This window comes from Rissa tridactyla, chromosome 1 (genome assembly GCF_028500815.1).
Source record: "Rissa tridactyla isolate bRisTri1 chromosome 1, bRisTri1.patW.cur.20221130, whole genome shotgun sequence".
NCBI lineage: Eukaryota > Metazoa > Chordata > Aves > Charadriiformes > Laridae > Rissa > Rissa tridactyla.
Genome location: NC_071466.1, coordinates 159,193,399 through 159,219,253, shown reverse-complemented (window position 1 = coordinate 159,219,253; position 25,855 = coordinate 159,193,399). Strand labels below are relative to the sequence as shown.

At 40.3% G+C, this 25,855-nt stretch overlaps 2 protein-coding genes across 5 annotated transcripts in view; one reads left to right on the top strand and one right to left on the bottom strand.

The window, feature by feature from the left end:
- Window positions 1-16,130, bottom strand: part of WASHC4 (WASH complex subunit 4) — a 45,798-nt gene extending 29,668 nt beyond the window's left edge. For 3 of the 4 annotated variants that reach the window (XM_054196058.1, XM_054196064.1, XM_054196075.1), the window contains exons 1-12: window positions 15,997-16,130; window positions 11,930-12,069; window positions 10,801-10,854; window positions 10,625-10,690; window positions 10,406-10,451; window positions 7,972-8,039; window positions 4,909-4,991; window positions 3,800-3,842; window positions 3,171-3,274; window positions 2,392-2,512; window positions 778-901; window positions 539-666 (exon numbers count right to left, since the gene is read on the bottom strand). In XM_054196058.1, coding sequence (XP_054052033.1) covers window positions 539-666; window positions 778-901; window positions 2,392-2,512; window positions 3,171-3,274; window positions 3,800-3,842; window positions 4,909-4,991; window positions 7,972-8,039; window positions 10,406-10,451; window positions 10,625-10,690; window positions 10,801-10,854; window positions 11,930-12,069; window positions 15,997-16,057 — 1,038 coding nt within the window. In that variant the 5' untranslated portion in view covers window positions 16,058-16,130. Of the gene's footprint in view, window positions 1-538; window positions 667-777; window positions 902-2,391; window positions 2,513-3,170; window positions 3,275-3,799; window positions 3,843-4,908; window positions 4,992-7,971; window positions 8,040-10,405; window positions 10,452-10,624; window positions 10,691-10,800; window positions 10,855-11,929; window positions 12,070-15,996 lie in introns of those variants that run through there. The other variant, XM_054196085.1, reaches the window with a different exon arrangement.
- A 7,993-nt stretch (window positions 16,131-24,123) lies between these two features.
- ALDH1L2 (aldehyde dehydrogenase 1 family member L2) overlaps window positions 24,124-25,855 on the top strand; it is a 35,133-nt gene continuing 33,401 nt past the window's right edge. Inside the window, exon 1 of the mRNA XM_054212247.1 lies at window positions 24,124-24,318. Coding sequence (XP_054068222.1) covers window positions 24,268-24,318 — 51 coding nt within the window. The 5' untranslated portion in view covers window positions 24,124-24,267. The remainder of the gene's footprint in view (window positions 24,319-25,855) is intronic.

Genomic DNA, 25,855 nt, shown 5'->3' with positions numbered 1-25,855 from the left:
GTTTCTACACATTAAAAAAGGTTTCTCGCCTAGAAGTCCACTAAGGACACCACAGGCAAAGTAATTACCACTCTTACTGATTCTAAACAGTACTAGTGAATTTAATAATTTCTTAATACCACCTGATATGAAAAAGCCCCAGTCACCTTTGGACTTGGAGGTCTTGCAAGACACATGTTTAGAGCCAAGGTAAAAACCCAAAGTATTTATTCAGTCACACAATACTCATAACTCAAACAATTTTTTGTCCTCAGTGCAACATTAAGCTTGATGAAACATTTTAATGGCCATTTCAAGATATTTTACCTCGCTGCTAAGTGAGTGGACAGGTTTTTGGAGCATCTTTAAAAGAAAATGCAAGGCGAAATAAAGTTACAAGATGTAGAAGAATCTTAATTCTGCTTTCTGACTTGTTTTGGTAAATTGTGCGTTTTCTTTTCCCATGTCTTTGCTATGCTATAGAACTAAGAAAATTATTAACTTCATTACTGGAGCTTTTTTTCCATCTTAATTATTGACAAAAGAATAAAGCATTCACCTTTTTACAGACATCCAACAATGACTTGTAGAATTTTTTGTCTATGGTGCGAAAAATCTGAAAATGCAGTACAAAGAGGCCACAGATTCCCACATATTTATCTCTCTGGTCAATTTCTGAAGGTTCACCTGCAGAAATACACCACAAAAATATTCTTTTTTGAAGCCTGCTTCCAGACAAACAATACAAACCATTTCAGAAGTGGTGAATCCATCAGGAGAATCATGAGCTTGCATTACCAAGTTTGGCTTCAACATTTCCAAAAGTTGTGCGAAGAGTATAAGCAAATTCTTCAGCAAACGTGCTGTTCTTCGACACTGACACTCCACCATTGACAGAATCAAATTGTTGCTCTATACAGGCCTGATCAAAAAGGAAAGAAAAAGCATAATGATAATGCCATGAATTTTGAGTCTTAAAGGACTATTCAAAAGAATACTGTTTTTGCAAGAGAAGAATGCTGCAAGAGCACATTGATTTATGTCGTATAGCACTAACCTGAAGTTACTTAGACTTCACAACATACAGATTTTTTTTTTTAAGTGTACTTAAATTATTTAGTATAACAGAAAACATTAAAAACCTTTCTTATACCTAACGGTCAAACATTTTATTTACTTAACATTTCTGTTAAGGGCCATTTTTAAAGATACCACATGATATGACAGCGATAAGAATCTAGATGCGTATTTGCATTATTACATTATAATATGTAACTAACTGTCTATTAACTAAACAAAATTATCATTCAAGTTGCTTGTAGGATGCAGTTTGTGAACCTGTAGCATAAAACACCCATACCACTGATGGCTCTTTAAAAACAAAATATCAAAAACTACACAGTAGTAAAAAAAAAAAAAAAAAAGACACACTTCGTATTTTCTAAAGGTATTAGAAAAGTCTTTAATGAAATTGTATTTAATATTTTTCATGTATTTTTGTTAGGAAGGGGCATTGGTGGGACAGGAGAGGAAACATCCTGAATACAAGACAAATCCGACCCATCTCAAACATATAATGAAGTCTTTGTACTAATGCAACTTCAGAATAATATAGAGGAAAAATTGATAGAGATGAAAATTTCCTTTTTGGAGGCCTTTAGAGAACAAAACCTTCTTCCCTATGCCATTTAAGATGTAACAGTAAGAACTGAGCAACCGTCCTGTTCAACTGACTCTGCTGTGACCAGATTCAGCAATGCCATCCCCTGCCCACTATGCCACAACATCCAATTTCAGTATCTCAAACACACACTTTTCTAAAAATAGATGGCTTCTTGTATGAACACATTTAAATTAACTGCATTGAAAAATTAAGAATCCTTCTCATCAACCTGTACACTTGCATGTTTCAGGGGTATACACCACTGAAGTGGTACTCCATGACAGCTACCTGTCTCATATGCTACGAATGAGACAAAAATACATAACAACAGGTCACGCTTAAAGTATTTTCAAGATGACAGAGGAGACTTTAACCTGCAGCTAAACCAAAGTGTAACTATGCTATATAAGCCTGACCACTATTAACAAATTTCCGATGAAAAACTGACTCCCTGATAATACGCAGTCTTAATGCCAAGTTGTCTGCCTTCCTCTAATTCTGCAAAACAGTAAGCATTAACTGCTACCATTCAAAGCCTGGCACAGTTCTAGCACATGAGAAGAGCAAGGAAGGATCTTAGAATAGAGCCCTTTTTTTCTTTTTCCATGCACAGATGTAAGAGCCAAATTCATACATCACTGCTCCAGAACAAAACAAAAACAATCCCAAACAACCAAATCATTCTAAAAAGAGTGTCACTTTAATGTAATAGTTTCCCTTGTCACACTGGGGAACATTAATTTCGTTACCTGAAATATCATTCCATCAAGTAACTGGCATTCCAGTTTTAACAGCAGCTTTTCAAATGGTTTCAGTTTATCTTCTTGAATCCCAAACTTAGAAGGGTTGTGATGGACAGATTTTAGCAGCCTGTAAAGAGTAGGCGTAAAACACATACATACAACACAATTAAAACAGGCTAACAGTTTTATCATATCCTGTACTATTTTGATAATACATTTTAATTGCCCACATCTGTGCCCATCAGCAACTCCAAAATAAATTAAAAAACCCAAAACCCACTAGGTCTGTATAAGCCATTTGCATATGAGTAACTCCCATTTATTCAGGTTTTCAATGAAACAGAGTAGTTTTTCCACTAATTTAACTACCTTTGCAATTGTTGACTCTTCAGCTTTTACTTAAGATAGTGTTCTTACACCATCTTCTTAACACCCATAGAGGGTGTTAAGGAACACCCCTCCCTATGATCAATATTGATAGTCTTAGACCAGTTCTGTGCAAAATTAGATTTCTTACTGAATATATTTTAAACCCCAACAACAACAACTCTGTTTGTGAAGATGTTTACTTTGTATTGTAAATGTAACATTCAGCACTTCAAAAACTTATTGGTGCTGTTAGAAGGACAAAGAGGGAATTTAGCCCTGCTCTTCACTGAGGTTTCTTGAAAACTCTCGGGGCTACCAAAAATCCATGTTCCCACACTGACTTCCTTGGAACAAAGACACACACACGCTTTATCTCTTATTTTGTGGGAGTATGTTTCACGCCTTCAGAGGCATACCTCTTATACATGGTCCAGTGATCTTTCAGAGTGGCATGATTGTCAATTATTTCATCAAGAGTAATCAAGACTGCAAGCAACTCTCCCAGATGCTCATACATTGCCTGTTTAAACCAAAAAGGAGTGTAGTTACTGAAAAGTTTGTTACAGTCACGTGTGTAAAAGTGCAAGTAAAATTTCAGTTCCTTGCAACATATTATCAGCCAACAAGACATCAGCTAGAGAGTTAAATTGGAGATTTCTTGGTTTGGTAGCTTTAAGATTTAGTATTTCTTGCAGTGACACAAGGAACACTAGTTTTTGTACAGACACAGCTACAGGTTCACTGATGTAATTTGACACCGAAGACAGGATTTTCAAAATTGTCTACACACAGGAGCACACAACACACACAATAAGGGAGTATGCAAGCAGTTTTCAGCTAAGAAAGCTAGACTATGATAGACATGGAGATATCAGCCCTTTCCACACAGAGGCCAGAAAAAGCTGATGAGCAAAATAAAACCTTTAAAGGCGATTCCAGGCTGAAAGCTGTACTGGAAATTCACTTTCTTGATGCTTTTCTCAGGATTAATGATCAAGACATAGATATATTAACATAAACAAAAGGGGCTCCAAGTCATTCCCACCTGAAAATGAACTCCAGACGTCTCTATAATTTTAGGCGCATTCCTGTAAACAAAATAAATATTTTGATGCCTTTTTAACCCTTGGAACAGAGCATATTTATCAATTCTGTATCACGATGTGTTCTTTGTTTCTTGGGTTACATTTTTCTTCATTAACATATTAACTTCAGAAACCAAAAGAATTCTCAAAATCTGATTGAAAGCATACACTATGTGAAATCTGTGTGTTATGATTAAGTTTAGTATTGCATTTTTAAATGTACTGCATGTGACTGGTTCAAACCACTGATTGCGTTCAGTGCACATATATATCAGCAATTCCCAATTCAGTTATGCTAACAGCAAGTAGCCTTCATACGTACAGCCTCGTGGCCCAAAAGTACAAAATCATTTAATCAAGCCACACCCAAGGTACACATCCAGCCTTGTTCATTCAGCACCATACAGAAAGTCTACCTTGTGCTGCAGTGTAAGAAAACAAATAAAACTGAGAATGATGATGCTATCATCCTATCTGGAGTGGGAAAGAGAGATGAATCAAGAGCCCTGCAGCTATATTCAGAGCTAAACCCGACAGTTCTATTCAGAGCTAAACTCTCCTCAGAGTTTTCAGAGGAGCTAAACCCAATAGACCTTACTAAGATCAACTTCAGGTGTTGAAACCATGGCTGTTTGTGAGGAATATATACCAAAATTTGCATATTTGAAACATTAGATTGTGAAAGTGATCTGATTTTTAAAGCTTCTGAAGCTAGTGGTACCCACTGTATCAGCCAACAGAAGGAATCTCTCCAACAGAGCGAGGATGGAAGAGTAACAAGACAATCTCTTAGTTATAAAGACTAAGCACCCCTGAAGCATCAATTCTATAAAAAAATGGCAAAAAATTAAAATTCTTGCATCTCACTATATAAAAACTACGCCTTTTCTAAAAATAAAACAAAACCACTTTCATAATGGCTTATGAAGCCCAAACTTGCAGAGCAAAGCACTCTCCGTATCTCTATACAACAATGTTCCAAAAACAACCATGCCTTAAGCAGAACATTCATATTTTACATATTTGTTTAACTACATAAAAACAGTATAGCATTTTAGGGAATAATTACTTGTTGCTGGTATAGAGAACAGCCAACTGATGCACTACATTCACCACCACTTCATAACACCGGGTAACAAAGCAAGACAGCTCCTGAAATACAAGAAAACAAAAATGCATATGTGTATAGACCCTCCTCACACACAAACTGTCATTACTGCCAAAACACTGAACATAAACCACTGAACTTGCAGCCCCTAATCCAAGTCAGTGGACAGACCTAAAGCAACAGCTCCGAAAAAGGATCTGGGACTAAGCTACGAAGTTACTGAACACAAGCTCCCAGTACAAACTGGACTATTAAGGGACCAATATGCACTTTGGACATAAAGAAAAGCATAATAAGGAAAACAGAAGTGATTTCACACTTGCATATAGCTTTGACAATCCGGATAATAAAATACCAGAATTGCTACCCAGGGCCACATTTTTAAAAGGATATTGATTCTTAAATGAAGGCAGAAAACATAATGGGTTCAATGTACTTTAAATATCTTAATGTAAAAAAGTTTTCAAGAGTTCAGTTTATCAAAGACAATTAAGAAGTGACTTGACAACAGTGCCAAAGTACCTTCAGAGAGAATAGCCCTGATAGGAAATTCTGTCGTTTTCCTACTAGAATCAAGAGTCACACTCTGGGAGCTGGTGATAGCTGAATTCAAATTAGAAATTAACACAGAAGCCTGTACCTTCTGTAAGAGCGATTAGCCACAGAAAACTGCTTTCAAAAAAACAAGACAATGTCTTCGAGAGGTACATCTGACTACAGCAGAATTTGAGCTCAGTTACATAGTACAAAATTAAAAGAACAGGTCAACTCTGACCACATAAAGGATTATCTTACTTTATGTAATGGATTTTAAGGAGGTGCTCCTTGAGCAATAGGGTAAATGAATCTGAGTTTCCCTTAACTGAAAAAAATATTTGCTCATCAATGCGCTCTATAATCCCATCAGGGAAAAGTCAGCATGTGATGAGTCTAGCCAGTCAGCACACAGATGGCTTAATTGCAGACAGCCCACACTAGCTAACCAGCCAGCCTGCTGTTCCTGCCAGAAGACTGGCTAACAGCTGAATTCTGTCTTCCTCTCCATCAAAAATAGATGTTATTTGGGCTTCTGCCTTCTATTAGTCACCAGTTTTCCCAAAACATAGAAGTGTCGTTACTTCATATACTTCCATTGCTCTATCAAGTGCAGCTGAAACAAGCCAACAGATTCCAGAGGAATGGATTAATAGACAATTGAGATCATCTTTCCTGGGGAAGGGGCACCAGCTGCCATTTTAACACTTCCAGGAAATAGTCCTATCTAACAGCATGTGCAAATAAACAGCTCCATTAATACAGACAATTTTATCACTTTATCAGAGTTCTTCAAATACACTGTCTTCTTCAGGATCAAGAGTACCTAACTAGTGTTTCACAGCACTATTTTGATAATTTTTAAAAGAAGTGTTTTGACATAGAAAATTTGAGGCTATAACATCTAGTTAAGAGATCCTGAACTCAGAAGAGCCAATAAACCAATATGCGGACTTTAGCTCTATGAAAGCAACATTTCACCTCTTTTGTCTTCTTCATTCATATTTCCACACCGCCCTTGGAGATATGCGCATAACATTTCCCAGTCTATGGACACAGAGGGCTACTGAGTGGATTTAGGGGAACACAATAGTTGAAAATCAACAAACTCAGTAAGGAAAAAGTTTTCCTCCTAGCTTTACCCAAAGCAACACACGCCTTTTTGCACAGTAACCTTCCCTTTGGGGCAACATCCTGCATTTCCCTTCTTTCCCAAGTTGCTCAGCGATCAGCAAGCCATCATAGCATACATACAAAGTGGGCTCACAAGCAATACTGCTATATTTCTGTGTGGTATTTACCCTATAAATATACACATCAGCATATACCCCCTAAATAAACATAAACTTGTTCTATAGAGTAGGTTTGCAATGCACATAAATATCCATCCAGCCAGTCACCCTGCTCTCAACTTCCACCTGGACAGAGCATCCTGGCAGGAAAAAAAAAGTGTGGAAAAATATAATTGGACAGTAGTCCCATTTCAGAACCACTAAAAGGTCTCTCAAACATCTGCTCGGAAAGAAACAGAGGATGATGGAAGAAACTGACAAAGTTAATAGGACAAAAAACTTAAAACGGGGAAAAAAACAACCCCAAGATATCCAAACAACTAACTGCACTTGAGCATGGTAAAAGAGGTTGAGAAACAACTTCCTATAGCATTCAACCTGTTACGACCCAGTAAATGACTACTGCCATGCTAGTATACAGCAAACACAGGAATTTTAACCCTTGTTAAACTATGATTTGTTTTAACATTCTGGAAGCTTCCTGTATATTCTCTACTTCAACATACGTATTTCGTTACAAGCAATACTGAATAAAAATAGAAACATTTTTGGGAACAGGACAGTCACTTAAGCTACACTGAAGACAAAAAAATTCCACAGTGGACTGAAACCCAAGAGCACAGGAAATCCTCAGAAGAAACACAGATCCTGTTTTCATGCAAAGGACCCTGATAACAACCAAACTGTATAAGAAATGGCTGTTCTTCCCTGAAAGCTTGAATGAGGCACAAGTAAATTTTTCCAAGTACGTGTTTAATTTTGCTTTCTTCTATCAGCTAAAAAAAAAAAATAATGTACAAACAATAATTTCATTTCAAATGTTTGATGAAAACTAAGAATTGCTAATCAAAAACAAAAATATGTGTCTTTAACTTTACCATCAAGTGAAACAACCTCAATTTATCTTCTCTTACTGAAATTTTAAGTAAATTCTAATTTCTTTAAACGATTACACTAACTTTCATTAGACTTCCACAGTTTTAGACAAGTATAAAAAAACCCAACAAAACAATGTGTGATACATCAGCTGGTTGTGACAGCTTTGCAGGCAAAACATAGTAATGTATCAAATGACTCCAATGCCTTTCAGCAAAATGCAAGCAGGATACTGCAGATATTTAAATCCACTTTGCAAGTAAAATTAAGATTATAAATGCTGACCAAAAAAAAACCCAAACAAAAAAACCCCATACTCTACCTGCAAGAAAGAAACAAATCTTCCCATCTGTATTTGGCAATCTCCCTCCACCATGCTGGAATCTGTGGCTTTAAAGACAAACATTCGTCACTACTTTCAAAAGCTTGTGTTCGATCTGTTAAATTAACATTGAAGCTTGCCCTCCAAGCCATTTGTTTGTCATACAAGTGGAGCACACTATTATAAGCATACTGAGGGAGCCTTAAAAACTTTTACTTTTGCCTTCCTACGCTGGACTTATTTTTGAAGTTTCTTTCTCATTAAAAATTATATTGGTTATAGGTTAAACATAAAGCAGGAAAAAAGTCTCCATCACTTGAAAGAAAATAAAGAATACGAAAGGTAATTCTTTAAAGGCAGATATATTATGTAACTTAATATAAGAGTTTCCATTTTAAAGAGTTTGTATGAAAGCTCTAGGTATTTATATTGCAAGGAACATCCTTGGTAGTTATTTACTGAAAAAAATATGCTACATCATTAATCAGAAGAAAAAGCTGTGTAGGAATCAATTTTGTCAAGAAATTTATTTTCTTTTTCCTACAGAGCATCCTGCACAAAAGAACCAGCTCACCACCATAACTTCAAAGCATTGCCTGTATGACAAAGTACACTAACAGGATACTATGAAATATGAGAATTATATACCTGAAAAAATCCAGTCTTTTTAATGTGATGACAGATTAATGCTCTAGATTTGAGATTTTTCTACTGGGCCACTCTGAGCAAAAATGGCTTAAAATTGCAAATTTACCTGCATAAGAAATGCAGGTCTTATCGCTTCATAAAATATGTTATTTTAGACCAGCCACCAGAGACTAAAGTGGTCTCCATAATTCCATCAAATAGAGCTCTGGGACAAGATTCTAAATATTGCATGCTTCGCCTTTACACATTTTATGTAATATTTACTCTCTTTAGTGTATGTCCCCAAAAAGCCCCAATCCAACTAACTATTTAAAGTTCCTAGACTAGCCCTAGCCACCCCAAGGACAAGATGAAAAAAAATGAAGGGAAAGAAGGAAAAGGCCACCACAGTATTTGTTTACATTTCAACCATCCTTGAGCCAGTAACTTTGCCAGCTGTTCTAAGTAAGCAAGTTTGCTGTTACAAAAGCAGATTCTACAAGGAAGCATATGGAAGTGGAAAACCTAATTTCTGTATCCTCACCTAACCCACAGAAGGCTGACCTCACGGCTCCTGCCATTCTCAAGCATTCTCTGCAGAACACCCATCAGGAACAAACTGCTGCTGTAATATGTTAGTCTGCAACAGTCTGCCTTTTTTCTTGCTGCAGACATGGAGAAGTTTTGAGGGATCCCCGAGTAACATTTTGGCAGCACATCACTTTTGTATTTAAAACCATGTCTGATAAGAAGTGAGAATCTGCTAAGGGGGAGGGAACCCACCACACTTTTTCATGTTCCTTAACTGAACCACAACAGTCATCTTATACAGCACTTAAAAGAATGACAAACAACTCCTATCTCAAAGATTTCACATTCCCCAGTACTTCTGCCACAGTCAAGGCTCTTGAAAAGCTTTAAAAAAAACCCAGACGTTTTACTGCTTTTCCCTTTCTCTCAAATTTCTGAAATAGAAAAAAAAATAATTTGGTGATACGTCTCTAAATCAACTCATTAATATATTCAGTCCTCAGGACCAAGATCTGCGCTTATTCCCAGACTAGCATCCTTTAAGGTGGAAGCTTAAGACCAGCCGTTCAGAGGAGTTATCGGTTTGACTCCAAGACAAAAAGCAGCTTTCACCTAAAGCAGGGTCTCGTGATTTGTCAATTGAATTGACTTAAAATCACTTATGCACCTGTATCATGTCATGGTCTAAACAGTAGTATGAGGTACTATCACCAGCACTTGAAGGGCAGATGACATTAACACACTGCAAATTCTCTTCAAACAGCTATGATTGCATAATTAGGCAGGACTTGGTGGCCCAAGTTATTTATTAATGGTTTCATTGTTTTATTACAATCCAACTACAGATTTATTGTTTTACTACAACCAATGGAAAAATCTACTCCCAGTCCAAAATAAGTTGGTTTAGGATGTGCTTACATGTGAAAAACCGGTTTTCAATGGCATACTTTGAAAAACAGCTGCTACAGTATAAAAGTTCAGGTTTCTATATGTAACACATTAAATACAACAGCCCATACTCCCTACTTCTCACGTAACTAAGGCTGCAACAAAACTTCCTGTTAATGTAACAGATAGAACTTATTGTTATCTTAAGCTAAGGTAGGACAGTTATAAGACATAGATCGCTATAACCTCAAAGTCTGTTATTTGTTGTTCATCAGTCAAAGATACAGAGAAAGCATGTATCCATATTATAAAGTTGCGCTTACTGTAGCACTTAACCTGAAACAATAATGTAAAACTACTAACTTTTACAGTAAAGGGAGCTACTTACCTCCTTCTCCATAAAACAAGAGGCCATTATAAAATTTAGTTTCTGCCTAACAACAAAAGCAGAAATGTTGTTTTTAATAAATAGGATATACGTAATAATGCTATAAAAATTATTTAGACATTATATCTTGTTTCTTTACTGCTAAAGAATAAATTTATATATCATCTTGCCAATCCGCAAACATTTTCATACATAGTAATAAAAGACAGATGAATTTACCTCATATTTTAACTTCTTGATTTCACAGCAAAGGGCAGCATACACAGTTATTACTTTGTTCAGAACCTAGACTCAAAGGAGAAAAAAAAAAAACAGATTACAGATAGATCCAAGTCTAGAGAGTTTGGTTTTAGCAAGAATAACTTTTTTTTTTCTTTTAAGCATAAAGCACTTACCTTGTTTTCAGTCTTAATGAGCTCCAGTAGGGAGGACTGTTCATATGGCAAAAGCTAAGATTTAAAAAAAACAAACAAAAACAATAAAAAACATCAAAAAAACCCAAACCACAAAACAAGAAACCATAAACATAGAACTTTAGAAAACATTGGTCAAAAATACATTTATCCACCTCAGTAATTATTTTTTTCTTCACAATTTCATCTCAAATAAGGTCAGTAATAAGAGAGCAATAATTGCACATTACTGGCAACCTGCAGTGCAGGAAACCTTCACTCTTCATATTTACATGGCAATACCTTTCCTTTTACTCTAGGCAGAAAGACAAATAACCAGCTAAACTACATAGCATTTACAACAATTTACTTACAAAACTCGGAAAGCAAAAGCACAGTCATTACAGAGTATACAGAAAAAACACCTCAACAAACCTAAAACATGAATTAAGAATCCCAAATGTAGGAAACAGGATGCGTAGTGTATATGTGTATGCAGGCACTGACATTTTGTACTGAAGTCAGACATGATATTGACTAGTTCATATACATCCAGCACTGTGCTGGCCCTACACATAATTTATTCAGACAGATGGTTACTTAAGAGTGCATCTTCAGCACAGACAAGTTCCATGTGGTAACAAAAGCATTTTTAAATTACGTTTGCAATTTCAGGGAAGTGAAAAAAATAACGCTCCACAGAAGACAAGGAACCAGCCACCTCTGGAGGACAGAAAATACTGTACCAAGGCCATGAAGTCAAAACACAACTGTAAATACACACACAGTTCGCTCTGCAGTTACAGAAGTATTAGTGAGCTCTTCTAGAACTGCAACCCTCAGATCAAAACACCAACATCCACAGGGGAAAAGTTTGCTGAAATTAGGCTTCCCAACTATAAATTTGCTTAACTTCCACTAGTATCCAGAAGAATAATAGGAAAAAATCTTCTCTTATGATATGCACCAATTTATTAAATACTTGGTAATTAAAATGGTATCGGATAGGTTTCTCAAACACAAAAGTCAAAAGTTAAGAGCACAAATGCATCAAGATTTTACTTCTCGGGTTTTGAAGGGAAGGAGGAACTAGGAAAATAACAGTTGCAATACATATTAAATATATTAAGACCTTTAATGCAATGGGATCAAGACTGAAGTCCCAAACATCTCCAACAGAGTCATCCAAAGCATCTTCAATTCTCTTCAGCTGAGACGTATATTCCTCAAGAAATTTTCCGTAATTCTTCAACTGCACTTCAGCATGAATTTCTGAGAATTGATAACATTTGTACAGTTTTATAGTCTGTTCAGAAAACTGCAACATTAAAAATTTTATTAAAAATATTTAATCTGTTGCTATTTAGCTTTTAGTACTGTATTACTTATTTTGCTGCAGTGCTTTTGTTAATACAACTGCATCTTTAATACAAAGTTCTTATTTAAAAAACAATCATACAACTCAGTGTCACTTAAAAAATCCAAATACTACTTAAAGAATACCAAACATCTAAGAGAACTGCAGAAAATTATTTTTAAAATTTGCATGTATTTTCAAACTAAGACCTTAATGAACCTAACAATCACATCAAGATGCTGAGCAAAGAAATGACTGTAGAAGCTGTAACACGGTAGGTGATTCTATCCATCAGCTGAAGCAGTACATATGCGATTAGATTAGAACTTTGAGGCAATGGGTCTAATAATTTCAGCCTGAGCAACAGCTGTATCAGTAGCAATCCCCCTTCCACTCTCTCCCTGCTACCTTTCAGCAAATCATTTGGGCATTACATGGGAAATTTTTGGCTTTCAGTCATTCCCCCCACTTGCAAATTCACCATCTCAGAAGAGAAAACTTTCTCTTCTGCTTAGCACCTGGACATTGAAATGCACAGCTGTCCTGTTACTGCTAGGTGCAAGTAGGTAACATTAAGCTGGTCAAACACAAAGAGTACTGGCATTAATTAGCAAAGTAAGTATAAGACAGCTGGTCCACAAAAGTTTATTCACTCTCTTCTGTTCTTTCTTCTTCACACATTAAGACACTCCCCACTTCCCCCCCAAGTTATATACAATTACTGACTTACTTGCATAATCTGAACTATGGAGTGAATGATTACAGCTCAAGGCTTCTGTGCTCAGTAAGGAAGTACAATCCTTTTTCATGTGAAGACTAAACTGTCTTCTCCATAATTGGATAACAAATCTAATAGCTTGTGAACTTCTGCTATTTCTTGAAAATAGGATTATCTAAAATAGTTAGAGAATGTAAAACAGCTGAACGACCGAACTTTTCCTAAACAAGAATTCAACCCTCACACAGCTTTATACGTGCCCTTTTCACATTTCAGCAAGCAGGCTCCTCTAGAAAGTTTAGAAAACTTTATTTTTTTATTCTGCATTTTTAACTGAGCCAAATGGTAGTTGACGGCTACTTCAGTGGAAGAGCACTGCTGAATCAATTATCATTTTTGGAGAAAGAAAATACTTGACTGAGACACTGCACCAGGCATAAGTCAAGTAATAAGTAAGGACAAATGAATAACAAAAAGAAGAGAAAGACTAGGAAGGTCTTTCCTTCCTGTACAGGAAGGTTGAGACTAAGAAGGAGAAATGACTGCAGTAAAGTCCTGAACTAATCCTAAACTACTACTTTGAAGCCAGCAGCAATGACAACCATAAGGGCACATGGACTGCAAAGCCTATTCAAGAAGCATGGTAAACTCTCCCACACCAAGTTCTGCACTAGAGCCACTGGGTTGTACCTGAACCTGCAGCCTAGGCAGTGCACAGGCACTGTCAAAATAAGGAGACTGAATTTCATGTAAATGAATAAGAAGCAAGTGAACTCCATCAGCAGTAAGCACTCCAGACACTGATGTGCAGCCCTTAAATTGTATCATTGTATTGTTCTATTCCATCAAATTCATCTCATCTTTCAGGTTCCTTCCAACGTATCTTCCAGAAGCTCTGCTGCAGAAACCCAGTAAAACACTGATAGACGCAGAGCCCTGCGCAACAGAGTTTAACTAGCCACCATGTCAGCTTCAGTACTTTACTGCTAGAAAATCTGGAGTATGGAGATTTATTATTATAGAGGTATGCTGTGGTATTTCCCCAATTCCATCTCCTCCCTTCCCACAAAAGACAAACTAACAGCAGAGAAATTGACAGAGTTACTGGGGCTTTGTAAGAACAACAGGAAAAGCTTCCAAATTATACAAGAGTAGGAAATTAGCATTGCTGTTTAAATCAGTTCCCTAAGAAACAGGTAGCATTTCTCAAACAAAATCTTGCAGCAGCACCCTGCTAGAGACCCACAGTCACCTTTCCAGCAGACAAATGATGGATTTGAACAATACTATAACTCAACATAACTGTTATCAAATATATCCAAATACTTAACTATTGGTAGCCATCAATTTGCCACCTTGTACTGATCATATATAAAGTGAGAGACAGGTGTGGATAGTATCTCACTATTTTAGAGAGAAAAGAGAGTGAAAGCTACTAGCAAGACAGGCAGGGTTGAACTGATAAAAAAATGACTTGGAGATGGGGGAAGCTTTTTAAGATGAAACAAAGTTTTCCTAAATAAACTGGCTCACACGGAGAAAGAAAAAGAAATCACAGAAAGCAGATATTTTCTTTTTCTTCAGAGCAGCAGACATACTTCATAAGGTACAACCTGTTTACAATAAAGTTTGATTTAGTTTCTCTTCAGGTGATAAAATGAAAGCATTACAATTGAAACAATGTGAGAGACCTCAGCAGTACACATCCCCCAACTTAATCTTATCTTCTTCCATAAAATCAGCAATATTTAGTGGACTTATTGCCACAGCAGGATTTGCAAGTGCTATGTCCATAAACATCTAGGACAAAGACACAACAAACGAGACTCGCTTAGTATCTTGTGTCCTCAACATTATAATTGCTAAAGGTTAATGACATAGGTCTAAAGTGAAAGTAGACAACAACAACAAAAAAAATGTTTTTTAAGTCAGAGGATTTTTCTTTGGCTTTTCTCTAGAACATTGTGTGCTGTTCTCAATGGAATATCAGCCTGTTTGCTCACTGTCAAGATGGTGGTAATGGAGCATATTATGTCATGTAAAATTCCGGTAGCTGCACTTAATGTCATGGTCAAACTAGTGGAGATTTGGCATTTTGAGTAAAAGCTACATTTTCCATACTGCAGCTGGAGAACTGGTAAAAACCTTGGCTCAGGACAGCTTCAGTTTCCACTGAAATCCAGATAAAATATCCAGATAAAGTGAACATGGCATAAAAAGTATCATCCCTTGGGATAACACTGTACATGAAACAGTTGGTCCATGAGTGGCATATTTTCACAGCAACACCTGGTGTAATTAATTTGGCACAGTTCAATTTACAGTGTGTATTATAGTGTGACAACCATACACATTCCCCGTTTAGAAAGTAGGTCACCTCCACGGGCTGAGAAAAACGTGGATTTTGACAGGAACACAAACCCACTATCAAAAAACTTACACATCACAAGGTCTTATTTAATTATTTTTTAAAGGTGAAACCGCAAGCGACCGCCTAACTCCAATGCCAGAAAGCCTTTTACCAAGGGAAGCTGCATACAACTAACTCATGTCGATATGATTTCTCTGGCTAACCGAGGAAGCAACTGCAGAAAAAAAATTCTGTGAGTAAACGATCGGGAAGGAAAGAAACACCATCCCCACCACCAGAGTCAGCCCAGCCTGCCCGCCCCCTGCCAGGCTGGGGGCAATGGGGACGATCCCCCCCAGAGGGTGCCAGGGATGGAGGGTTGGAAAAGCCGCTCTCTCACCCCAAGCGACCCCCGGCGACTATGGAATGGGAGGAAAAAAAAGGTGACGGCGACGGGCCACCCCCGCAGGCCTGACTGGGGTAGGAGCAGCCCTGGGCTGGCGGCAGGGGGAAGGGGCGCGGCGGGCGCCCGGCTCCCCGCACAGGGCAAGGTCCCTGAGGGAAGGCTGAGGAAGGCGACCTCGCTCAGCTCCCGCCATCGCTTCCTCCTCCTTCCTCCCGATCCCAGCGGGGGTGAAGCAGCGAGTGGCGCCGGGAGGGCTCCGGGGCCGGCGGGGGACAAGGGTCTCCTCAGCCCGCACCTCCCCCCCGGCCCTGTGGCGGCCACAGCCCCGCGGGCCTGGCGCCGGCCCCTCCCGCCCCGACCCCGCTCACTCTGCGAGCCGTCGTCCAGACGGTCGAACTCCCAGTCCGGGGAGAGGGTCTCCAGCGCCATCGCCGCCGCTACCAGCGGCTCCCCCCGCCTCCCCCTGACTCAGGCGCACGGGACTTCCTGCCCCGCTCCCGCGCCGCACTCTGGGAAACGGAGGCGGCGGGGGGCGGCCGGGGCTCCGGCGGGGCGGGGCGGGCGTTGCAGGCCACCGCCCCTCCCTCTCCCGCCCCTGAAGCCATGCCTCCCGCCCTGCCGCGGGCTGTTCCCGGTCGTTGGCTGCCTCACGGCTCGGCGGGCCGGTTCTTGCTATTGTCGCCAAGCGGCCGCCCCGCGGCGAAGGTCGGGGTGGCTACAGCAGGGCGGGAGGAGGCAGGCACCGCGCTCCGGGCCCCTGGTGCGGGGGGAGAGCGGAGCGGTGGGGCGGCCGGGGCTCCTGCGGAACGGGCAGCGGCGCCTCAGGGGTGCGGGTGGCGCAGGGGAGGCCTCTCTCCCCCGCCATCCTTCCTCTCATATCCCTCCCCCCGCATCTGTGAGCTGATCGTTGTGGTGGGGCAGGGCCTGTCTCCGAGGGGCAGGGGTTTGGGGGAGCTTTTTTGCTTTTTCCCTGTTGTGCAGGCCCCCAGCCCGAGTCTCTCCCGATTCCACACCTCTCTCACGTTGCTGAGAAGAGGGAAAACCCTTCCGAGGTTTTCTTACAGTCGGTAAGAGCGTGACACCCCCAGCACTTCCCCCTTTCTGATGCTGGAGGAAGGGAGCGGTGAGAGGAACTATCCCAGCTCTGGAGCTCAGCGACAGCTGCAGTAGTGTCATCTAATCACCTCACTGGCATTGGTTGTCACACAGAGCCATGAGGTACTTACCTGCGTGCCGTTAGTCACTGTTTTGTTTTGTTTGTTTTTTTTCCAGGGCCTTGGCGGGTGTAATATCAGAGAATAAAAATGGAAGTACTTTGGAATGCAGGAGAAGTAGCTGTTCAGGGCCATTAACAATGGCCACAGCAATTACATTACTTCAGCAGAATCTGTAGCATCAGCAGAAAAGGAAATGGCTTCGAAAGCAGTGTCACCAGGAGCATCAGCAATTTCAGTGGGGAAAGAGCAACAGAAATAGCAGCTCCAATGAGAGATGTATCAGTAAGTGCAGGATAAAAGCTAACTGTGTAATGCAGCAGGTCTGAAAATAGCACCCGCTCTAAGTGTTTTCTGATTAAAAGGAATCCATCCTTTGGAACCTATTGATTTTAAAAGTTTCTAGGAAAGAAAGATCTGGTTGGCAGGTTTATTGTTGATGAGTTTTTACCCATTTCAAGTGCACTCTAAGAGGCCAACCTGGGTCTGTGAAAGAAGAGATAAAAATTTAGTTTTGTGCGAAACAACATAAACAATGTTTGGAATTTTTTTTTTTTTTTAAGGGAGAGAACTCTGCTTTGGTAAATGTTGTCAAATAATCATACTGTAAATGAGTCTCCTCCACTCATTGGTTTCTGTACAAACTTGAGATATTCATGTTTGGGTTTTTAAGTCCCTAGAAGTTTAATTGTGCAGGATGTTGACAGCTGGCTGTGAGCATGAGTGTCTCTAAGGAGATAACTATCACACAAAATGAAACCACGATTTATGCTAGACTTTAAGGATTGTATTCTGTCTATAGCCATGCATATGCAGCTTTCATTGAACTCAGTAGAACTGCTATATATTTATTCAAAGCCAAGTCTTCCTGTTTTGAAAAATAAAACAAAACAATATAAAACTTTTCTCTAAAAAGCACCTGTTCATTCTTTGAAACAAATACTGATTCTTTCAGTTATGGAAGATTGCACATAAACAGAGGCTTTCAGACTGCTTGAAAAGTAGTCACCAGGCTTCTTGTTATCTGTCTCAGAAAAATGTGTTCTTGAATTAATTCTGCAGGATGGTACAAGAGAGAAACTTGTAGAACTGGCACTTGGTAGGGCCCTCCCTTCCCTACGTCTGAACTGAATTTGTAAAGAGCGAAATACTCTAGGGTTGGTTATTGCAAGGCTGTGAGATTATCAAAACTGCATGCAGGGTAACCCAACTGGTTGGTTTATACAATGGTCACACCAAAGAGTGCACTGTGATCCCCACAGCATAAGCTGATGTAACCCTTATTTTCAACATGGAAAAAAGAAAATTATTTCAAAAGAAAATGCATTGAAATAGTGCATTTCTGTAATTGAAAAAAAAAATCACAGTTAGACTCATGTACGTACACCAGTTAAATTTTATGCTGCCATTCATGATGCGGTTATTTAAATGACTTATTACTAGGATTTCCTTTCGCTCACTAGGTGGCAGTGGTTTGTTGCTTACACTGAAGTTATTTAGGTCAATTCTAGATGCTGCTAGAATTTCTATTTCCTCTGAAGATCTGATTTAGACTTTATCTTGAAGCTGACTGTTTTAGTGACAGCAAGTCTAGCTCAGCTTTGATAAGTTTTCTGTGCTGTTTATCAGTGAATGGCTTTATGCTGTTCACTCATGTGAAATTATTGACATTTTATAAGCATAATTTGTGAAAGTTGGGTGACACTTATGGCTTCCATTTGTACCCAGAAGCTTTTATTTGGTACGAGCTTATAGGATGTTGCTAAGATTGCTCAAATATCTGTTAGCATCTTCAGATAATACAGCAGTCAGAAAAGTCTTTAGACTTTGTTTAATACAATGATTTTTGGTAAGCTGAACGCAAGCATAGTTGAGAAAAAAATAATTTCTTTTGACCAGACCAAAATGATCATGAAAGTAAAATTTCATATTGGACTTTCACATGAACTGAGTGAAATGTGAACATAAATATGTTCCAGCTGAAATTACCTGTTACACTTGAGTACTAGAAAGGGTAGGTGTGAGAATGAAGTCCAAAATATAGTAGAATTAATATGGTACTATGACCATTTTATTTATGGAGTGAAGTGGCTAGGTCTCTATGGATTCATAAATCAACAGGGGCTTGGTTCCATCGAATATTAAAAATCTCTTTTCCCTTGAAATTATACCAGTTAGAAATATCATTCAGCATTGGACAATACAGTTACCTGGTATTTTTAAACAGTATTTTTATGATGTTTGGAAGCTTATTGAAAACTTCAACACAGCATTCAAACAGGAACCATTTTTATAAAAAAAACAATAGTGGAAAGCATCTAGAGCAAAACTTGCTTCTCGTGTATAAGGCAAAGCTTCACCAAGATTGATAGAATTGTAGTTACTTACAGGAGAAAGAATTTGGCTTGCTGGATCTGCAGGAAACCAACTATACTATACATTCCTTGTCCATGGAACATTTAATGCTCAGCTCTCTGAATATTTTAAGTAAAATAAAGTTCTTGCTCAAAGTTTTTGTGGCAGGATTCCCAGAAAGGATTTACTACTTGAGATTTGCTCTTTGCAACTCTGTTCCACAAAGATAAAACCAACTTTTGCAGAAGCAGTTCTATTCTATTGTATGGAATTTGAGAGACTTCCATTTATGCATACGAGTAAGGCATCTGCACATTTCTACTGGTTAAACTGGTAAAATAATTCCCTTTCCTCATCAAATACGTGCCTCCTTTTGGTTACTCTGGAAAAAATGAAATGTCAAGCATGAGGTTTTAAATGGTTGTCTAGGTGGCAGAAAATCCGTATCAGTAGGTTGTGAAAGCCTTACTGTCATGTGGGTGTCTGTCCTGAAATGAAGTTAAGACCCAGTAAAAACAAAAAAAAAAAAAAAGAAAAGAAAAGCAAGTTCTAAATATAAACATTGCAGAGATAAAACAAGAAATAACTTTCCCATGAAACCTTGCTTCAGCAAGTGGAAAAACATGAAAAGTTTCTGTTGTATAAAATTTGGGTTGAAACTTGTCATGCAATTAACATAGTTAGGGAATAACCAGTACAAAGCCTTTATTTTTTTAATTGCTCAGTCTTTAAGACTGGGTGAATTCTGAACTACTGAGGAATTTGAGTCTAAACGATGACTAAATCTTTATTCATCATGAAAAGCCCCATCAAGGCTGATTTCCAACGACAAAAAGCCTATGCAGAGCTAATTTAGTTGATTACTGAATCCCAGGGCATGATTTTCAAAAGAAAGCAAATCCTGGAAGATTCCAAGCAGTTTCCCAAGTACTTCAGTATGCGCACGTACTCGGCGTCCTGTGGAACACAGCCTTCCCTAATGATCTTGCCAAGTCTTGATGATATCTTCAAAGGCACTGAGTAGCTTCTGCTTCACAGAAACCAACAAGGATTTATAATGTTCAGATGGATTATGTTTTACATTTGTTCTGTGCATTTCTGCACATACAAACATATCTTTCTATGTGAGCATACTATTGAACAAGCATGTTTAACTCAGGAAGAGTTTCTGTATACGTACTTCCCTGTCTGTTTTTGTGACTTGCTGACATGCATCTCTGGAAAATTAGGGAACAGAATGGGGGAAGCCCATGCTAGAAAGCTTACTATGGGTAATTGCAGGTTTTCTCAAAGCTAAATTTTGGCTTTAAGAAACAAGCACCAGAACTGGAAGAAAAAAATTAAGAAAACTTAATGTATAAAATGTGCGCCAAACCAATTGCATGAATTTACACTGACGCTACTGGAGCTAGGATTTCTCCCCAGATTAAAAAGAAATTTTTATAATTTGCAACATACTTTTCTGACTGGGATACAGAAGTCAGCAGGGAATACTTTGTGTCACTTTTTCCAAACAACATAAAGCCCAGAGGAGTGCATTGTAACCATGATAATATTTAACACTGATGTTGGAGTTTACTAGGTCACACAAAACCTATTGCTCGTTCTCAGACAGACAGGTCAACCTTATCATTTTCTGCATGACAAAACCCATAGGATTTGAATTGACTGTCAATGTTCACACTGATTCTTGAAATTCTAAGTAGCCAATTTGTGCAATGGTTGTTAAAACCCATGCGTATGAGTTCATGACTCTGACCATAAGGAAGAAGCTGATGGTATGCAGATACCATCCTTGCATGGGATTTGCACACCCTTATCGCTGTTTGTCTCCCTGCCCCTCTCATTACTACAAAATTTAAAGTAAACCCCACATCTTACTCCCCAGCTCTTCTTTATACCGTGGCTCTGCTGACAACAGACACCTCTTGTGATTTTTCTCTTTTGTCACCTAACACTTTAGTAGTCTGTGAAGTAAATGGAGATACATTATTGTCTCAGTAGGTTTGGAGTTGTGTTTTGGAGATGAAGGTATGCCAACTAATTAAAACCTTGGTGCTTTACACATGCATTGTTGTATGTGTGTGTATAACGAATAGAGCCAGAAGTCATTACAAATTGCGTGCTTAGGAAAACCAAGTATTTTGCCGTAAGCCTGTGCATCAGTGGTTAAATGCCAAGTATGTGGTGTTCTAGTTGGAGAGGATTTGGGATCATGAACCAGGATTTGGAGTGTCATGAACTTCAGCAGTGCTTGAATCCAGTTCCAGACTTTGCAGTACAGGACCATTTTGATGCCAGCTTTTATAGTAGAGGTTGTTTGCACTCTATTGTATGGAATTTGTGCAACTTCCATCAAGTGGCGTAAAGACTACACATACACCGATTCCTTCTACTGTCTGAGTAGTAGTCCTTCAGTAAGGACAAAATGTCTGTACTTTTTATTTGAGCACATAGTGGGTTTGGTCAGTTGCGTGACTGTCCTGTGCATGCATGTTCATAGTCCCTGTATTGCTACAAAATGACCTATCAAACCTATCAAACCTGTCAAAAATGACCTATCAAATGACCTACAAAACTACAATTATTAATCTTTCTTAAAGAAATTTCTAATTCAAAAGGAAGATTAACAACAGGCATTTCAAATCAACAGTGCCTATAGTAGTTAAATGATGCATTTTAGTCCAACAAAATCATTAGTTTTAATGTTTTTATTGTACAATTTAAAGGGGTGTATTTTAAAGAAACACTTTTAACAATGAAATTTGGTAGATTTTATGTGAGATAATTAGAAGATATGAGGCTACATACCCATAGAAGTAGCCAGTAACAACAGAATATATAATATTTTAAAAATAAGCCACAAAGCAAGATCTTTTCGCTTTCTTAATGAAAATCTGGAATTACTATACACCGTTCTTTTAAATCCCATAGTACCACAGATACTAGAGAAGGAACCACTTGTATAAACATATTGTCTCCCTGTGTTAATGGGACTTTTTGATGAATTCTTCTAGTTTAGTTTTTAATGTCTCAGGGCAAAGAAACTCACTAATTCCTCCGGTTGACTATTCCTCAATCTAATAAATTACCACATACTCCAAACGAAGGCATCATGAGAAGAATCTTCACTGAAGTGAGCCAAGTACTCCCCTAGGTTTTTCACCCCTTAGAGAAGAAGGTGGGGGCCTTGGAATTAAACCCTGGGGGTTGCTATCGCACATCTTCTGCAGGAAAGCATCAAAAAATCAGTGAGACATGGATGTTTGCAAGGCTTTGTCTACTTCATTTTCTACTGTAGCAAGACCTCTGCAGGTCATAAATTTGGCTTAAGTGTTGGTTCTGACTTCTCTGAGGTGGTTCACAACTCGGCCATAGGATGACCAACTTCTCCATTTTTTCCTTTCTTGTTTTCTTGACAGGAAGAGTGTATTTCAGCCTTTTACTAACGACGTTCTTTAAGATTAAGTGTTGCTGGGGTTTAAACTTGACCCACTTGGCAATTATAAAACCATCGAATGGTTTGGGTTGAAACAGACCTTAAAGATCATCTAGTTCCAAACCCCCCTGCCATGGGCAGGGACACCTTCCAGTAGACCAGGTTGCTTAAAGCCCCATCCAGCCTGGCCTTGAACACTTCCAAGGATGGGTCATCCACAGCTTCTCTGGGCAACCTGTTCCACTGCCTTACCATCCCCACAGTAAAGAATTTCTTCCTAATATCTGATCTAAATCTCCCCTCTTTCAGTTTAAAACCGTTACCTCTTGTCCTATCACCACACTCCCTGATAAAGAGTCCCTCACCATCTTTCCTGTAGGCCCCCTTTAGGTACTGGAAGACCACTATAAGGTCTCCCCAGAGCCTTCTGTTCTCCAGGCTGAACAACCCCAACTCTCTCAGCCTGTCCTCATAGCATAGGTGCTCCAGCCCTCTGATCATCTTTGTGGCCCACCGCTGGACCCGTTCCAACAGGTCCATGTCCTTCTTGTGCTGAGGACTCCAGAGCTGGATGCACTATTCCAGGTGGGGCCTCACCAGAGCAGAGTAGAGGGGTAGAATCACCTCCCTCGACCTGCTGGCCACGCTATCTACTTTTGGGTTTGCTATTCATACCGCTTTTGGGTTCATTTTCATTTGCCTTCTGATGTTTTTTCGCACATTGAATTTGTATTTTCAAGATCTTCTTCATACCTCTGACAAGATTTTGTTGTGACTTTAGAAAAATATTGAAGTTGAAATATTTATGCTAATAGACGACCTCTAATGCTGGAACACTTTTTTTAATTATTAAGTAGAACGAGCTGCTTTAAAAATACCTGTCAATGTTGGCAATATGGTTTTCCAGAAAGTCATTAATGTTTTTTAACCTCATTACTGGCAATCTTTGGCGTGCAATAAACTAAAATGTAATATCGATAATCTACATCATCTTTTGACTGTCCCAGCAGATTCACATGAGTGTGTCGCTGACAGCCTTTGTCCGAGGGGACAAAGCTGGAGACACCTACTCTGCTCCGGGGCTGTACATGGGCAGGAGCTGTCGCGGCCCCCGCGGGGGGCACACTGCTGGGGCCACTGAAGGCGCCTCGGACCACAAAATACCGCCCAGGTGGCCGTGACTCGCGTCCCCGTGGGCCGGGAGTCCCTCACCCCACCCCGCTAGTCCCTGCCGTCGCCCCCGTGGGCAGCAGCGGGGAGGGAGTGGGGGGCAGAGGGGCCTCCCTAGCTCCCCACCCTCTCCCCGGGGCTGCCCGGCCCCGCCGCCGGGGGGACGCCAGGGGTCGCCGGGGCCGATCCCTCCGTGCAGCCGCCAAGGAGGGCGCGGTGGCAGGGGGAGCGGCAGGTGCGGGGCTTCCCCGCCTCCACCCCTCCTCTGCCCGCCGCGCCGGTCCCCGCGGGCCCGGGCGGGGGCGCGCCGCCGCGGCCGCGGCTGCACGGTGCTGGCGGGGAGCCAGCGGCATCGGCGGCGGGGTTGCATCAGACGAGGCGGTCCGCCGCGGCCGCGGTACACGCTCGGTCTTCGCCGGGCGGTCGAGGGAACCCCGGGGGCCCGGCGGAGCTCCGCAAAGATGCTGCGGACAGGCCCTCGGCTGCTGCGGACGATCTGCACGACGGCCGCGGTGAGTGGTGTGGGGCGGGCAGCGGGGGACGTGTCGTCCCGTCGTCGTCCGTCCTCCCCCCCAACCCCCGGTGCCGCGCCGTGCCCCGGGAGCGAACGGCGGGGGGCTGCTCCTCCCCGTTCGGAGGGCAACCGGGGGCCGAGCAAGGAGGGGGAAGTGGCATTTTTCGGGATGCGATGCGTATTGTCTCCGCCGGCGTTTTAGTAAAGCGCGTACGGGCGCGGGAAGGTGAGGAGGGCTCGGGAGAGGGCTCGGTTCGACTGCAGAAGCAGCGTCTTGCCCGGCTAGTCTGCGGGAGGAATCGCAGCCATCATCTGGGCGCTGCATCTTGCAGGGATGTGGCTGAAAGCTGCAGGGAACGGGCACCAGCGATGCTGTGATAAATCCCCAGTAATCGTGTGCGGAGAACAATGTGAGCGTGGCTGTTGGCTGCCTCCCTCATGCTGGATTACCCCTGTGAGAAGCTGAAGGTTGCCTTCTCGGTTAGGAAGGACCATGCCCGTCCTCAGCGCTGGAGAGAAGCCCCACGCTTTGGCCTAGGAAGAGTGTTTAGTTTGTGACCTTCTCATCGCCAGTGCCCAGCTCCGGGATGGTGGGTTGCTCGGGGTTGAAGTCGATGGCCTGAATTCTTCTGCACCCCGTGGTTTAGTTTTTTACAGCTCTGCGCATTTGTTCCAACCCACTCTTTATGTCCTGTTAAATATATAAACTGCAGAACTCCTGCAACTAACTGCTCCCTGAAAGCCTTGCCCAGTCCAAATTGTCCAGATGTGTAGGTCTGGCAAGCTGAATGAGGCTGGGAGATTTTTTTTCTCTCCTAAAGGCTGTTCTTTGTTTCATGTTTGACCAGTCAGTTTAGCGTGAGGACAGCAGTCCTCCAAAGGTATCTATGTGGAAGGTGTTAGAATAAAGAGATTTAACACAAGCTTTTGGGAAATGCAATCAGCAGTGCCAAAACATGAAAATGAATGACTGGTGAGAACACGCTGCCCGTAGATGTGTAGATGGGAGGGGAGGCTCTACGATAGGTTTCTATTTGGAGGCACTGGAATTTAGCACAGGTAGGGGGAACCTCTGTAGAAATAAAGTTGAAGTACTGCTTTTCAAAGGAGGCATAATTCTACATTCATTTTAAAAAAGATGTATCATATTAAAATATTTACTAGCTTCACTAAATTCCTATACAGAATAAATAAAATACTGTGATCTTTTTAATACTAAGCTTCATAACCACAGTAGCAGTTACTAAATGTTAACCTTCAAGAAATTCGATTAAACTTATAAGCAATTGATTGTTAGACACACATATGAAAGAGGCAGTAACAGAAAATTATTTTTATCTATGAAATAAATATTCTCCTATGAATAGGTTTTGTCACATCAGACTGTTCTGAGAGATGAAAATGTACCTCTTGGACTTGCCTTCCATTTTTAGGAACTAAAACATGACAAGATAGTTAGCAGCATTTGTCAGGCTGCTTCTCTATGCAGTGCTTAATGCTGTTTATTAGTTTTATTTTTGATTAAATGTTTTTGA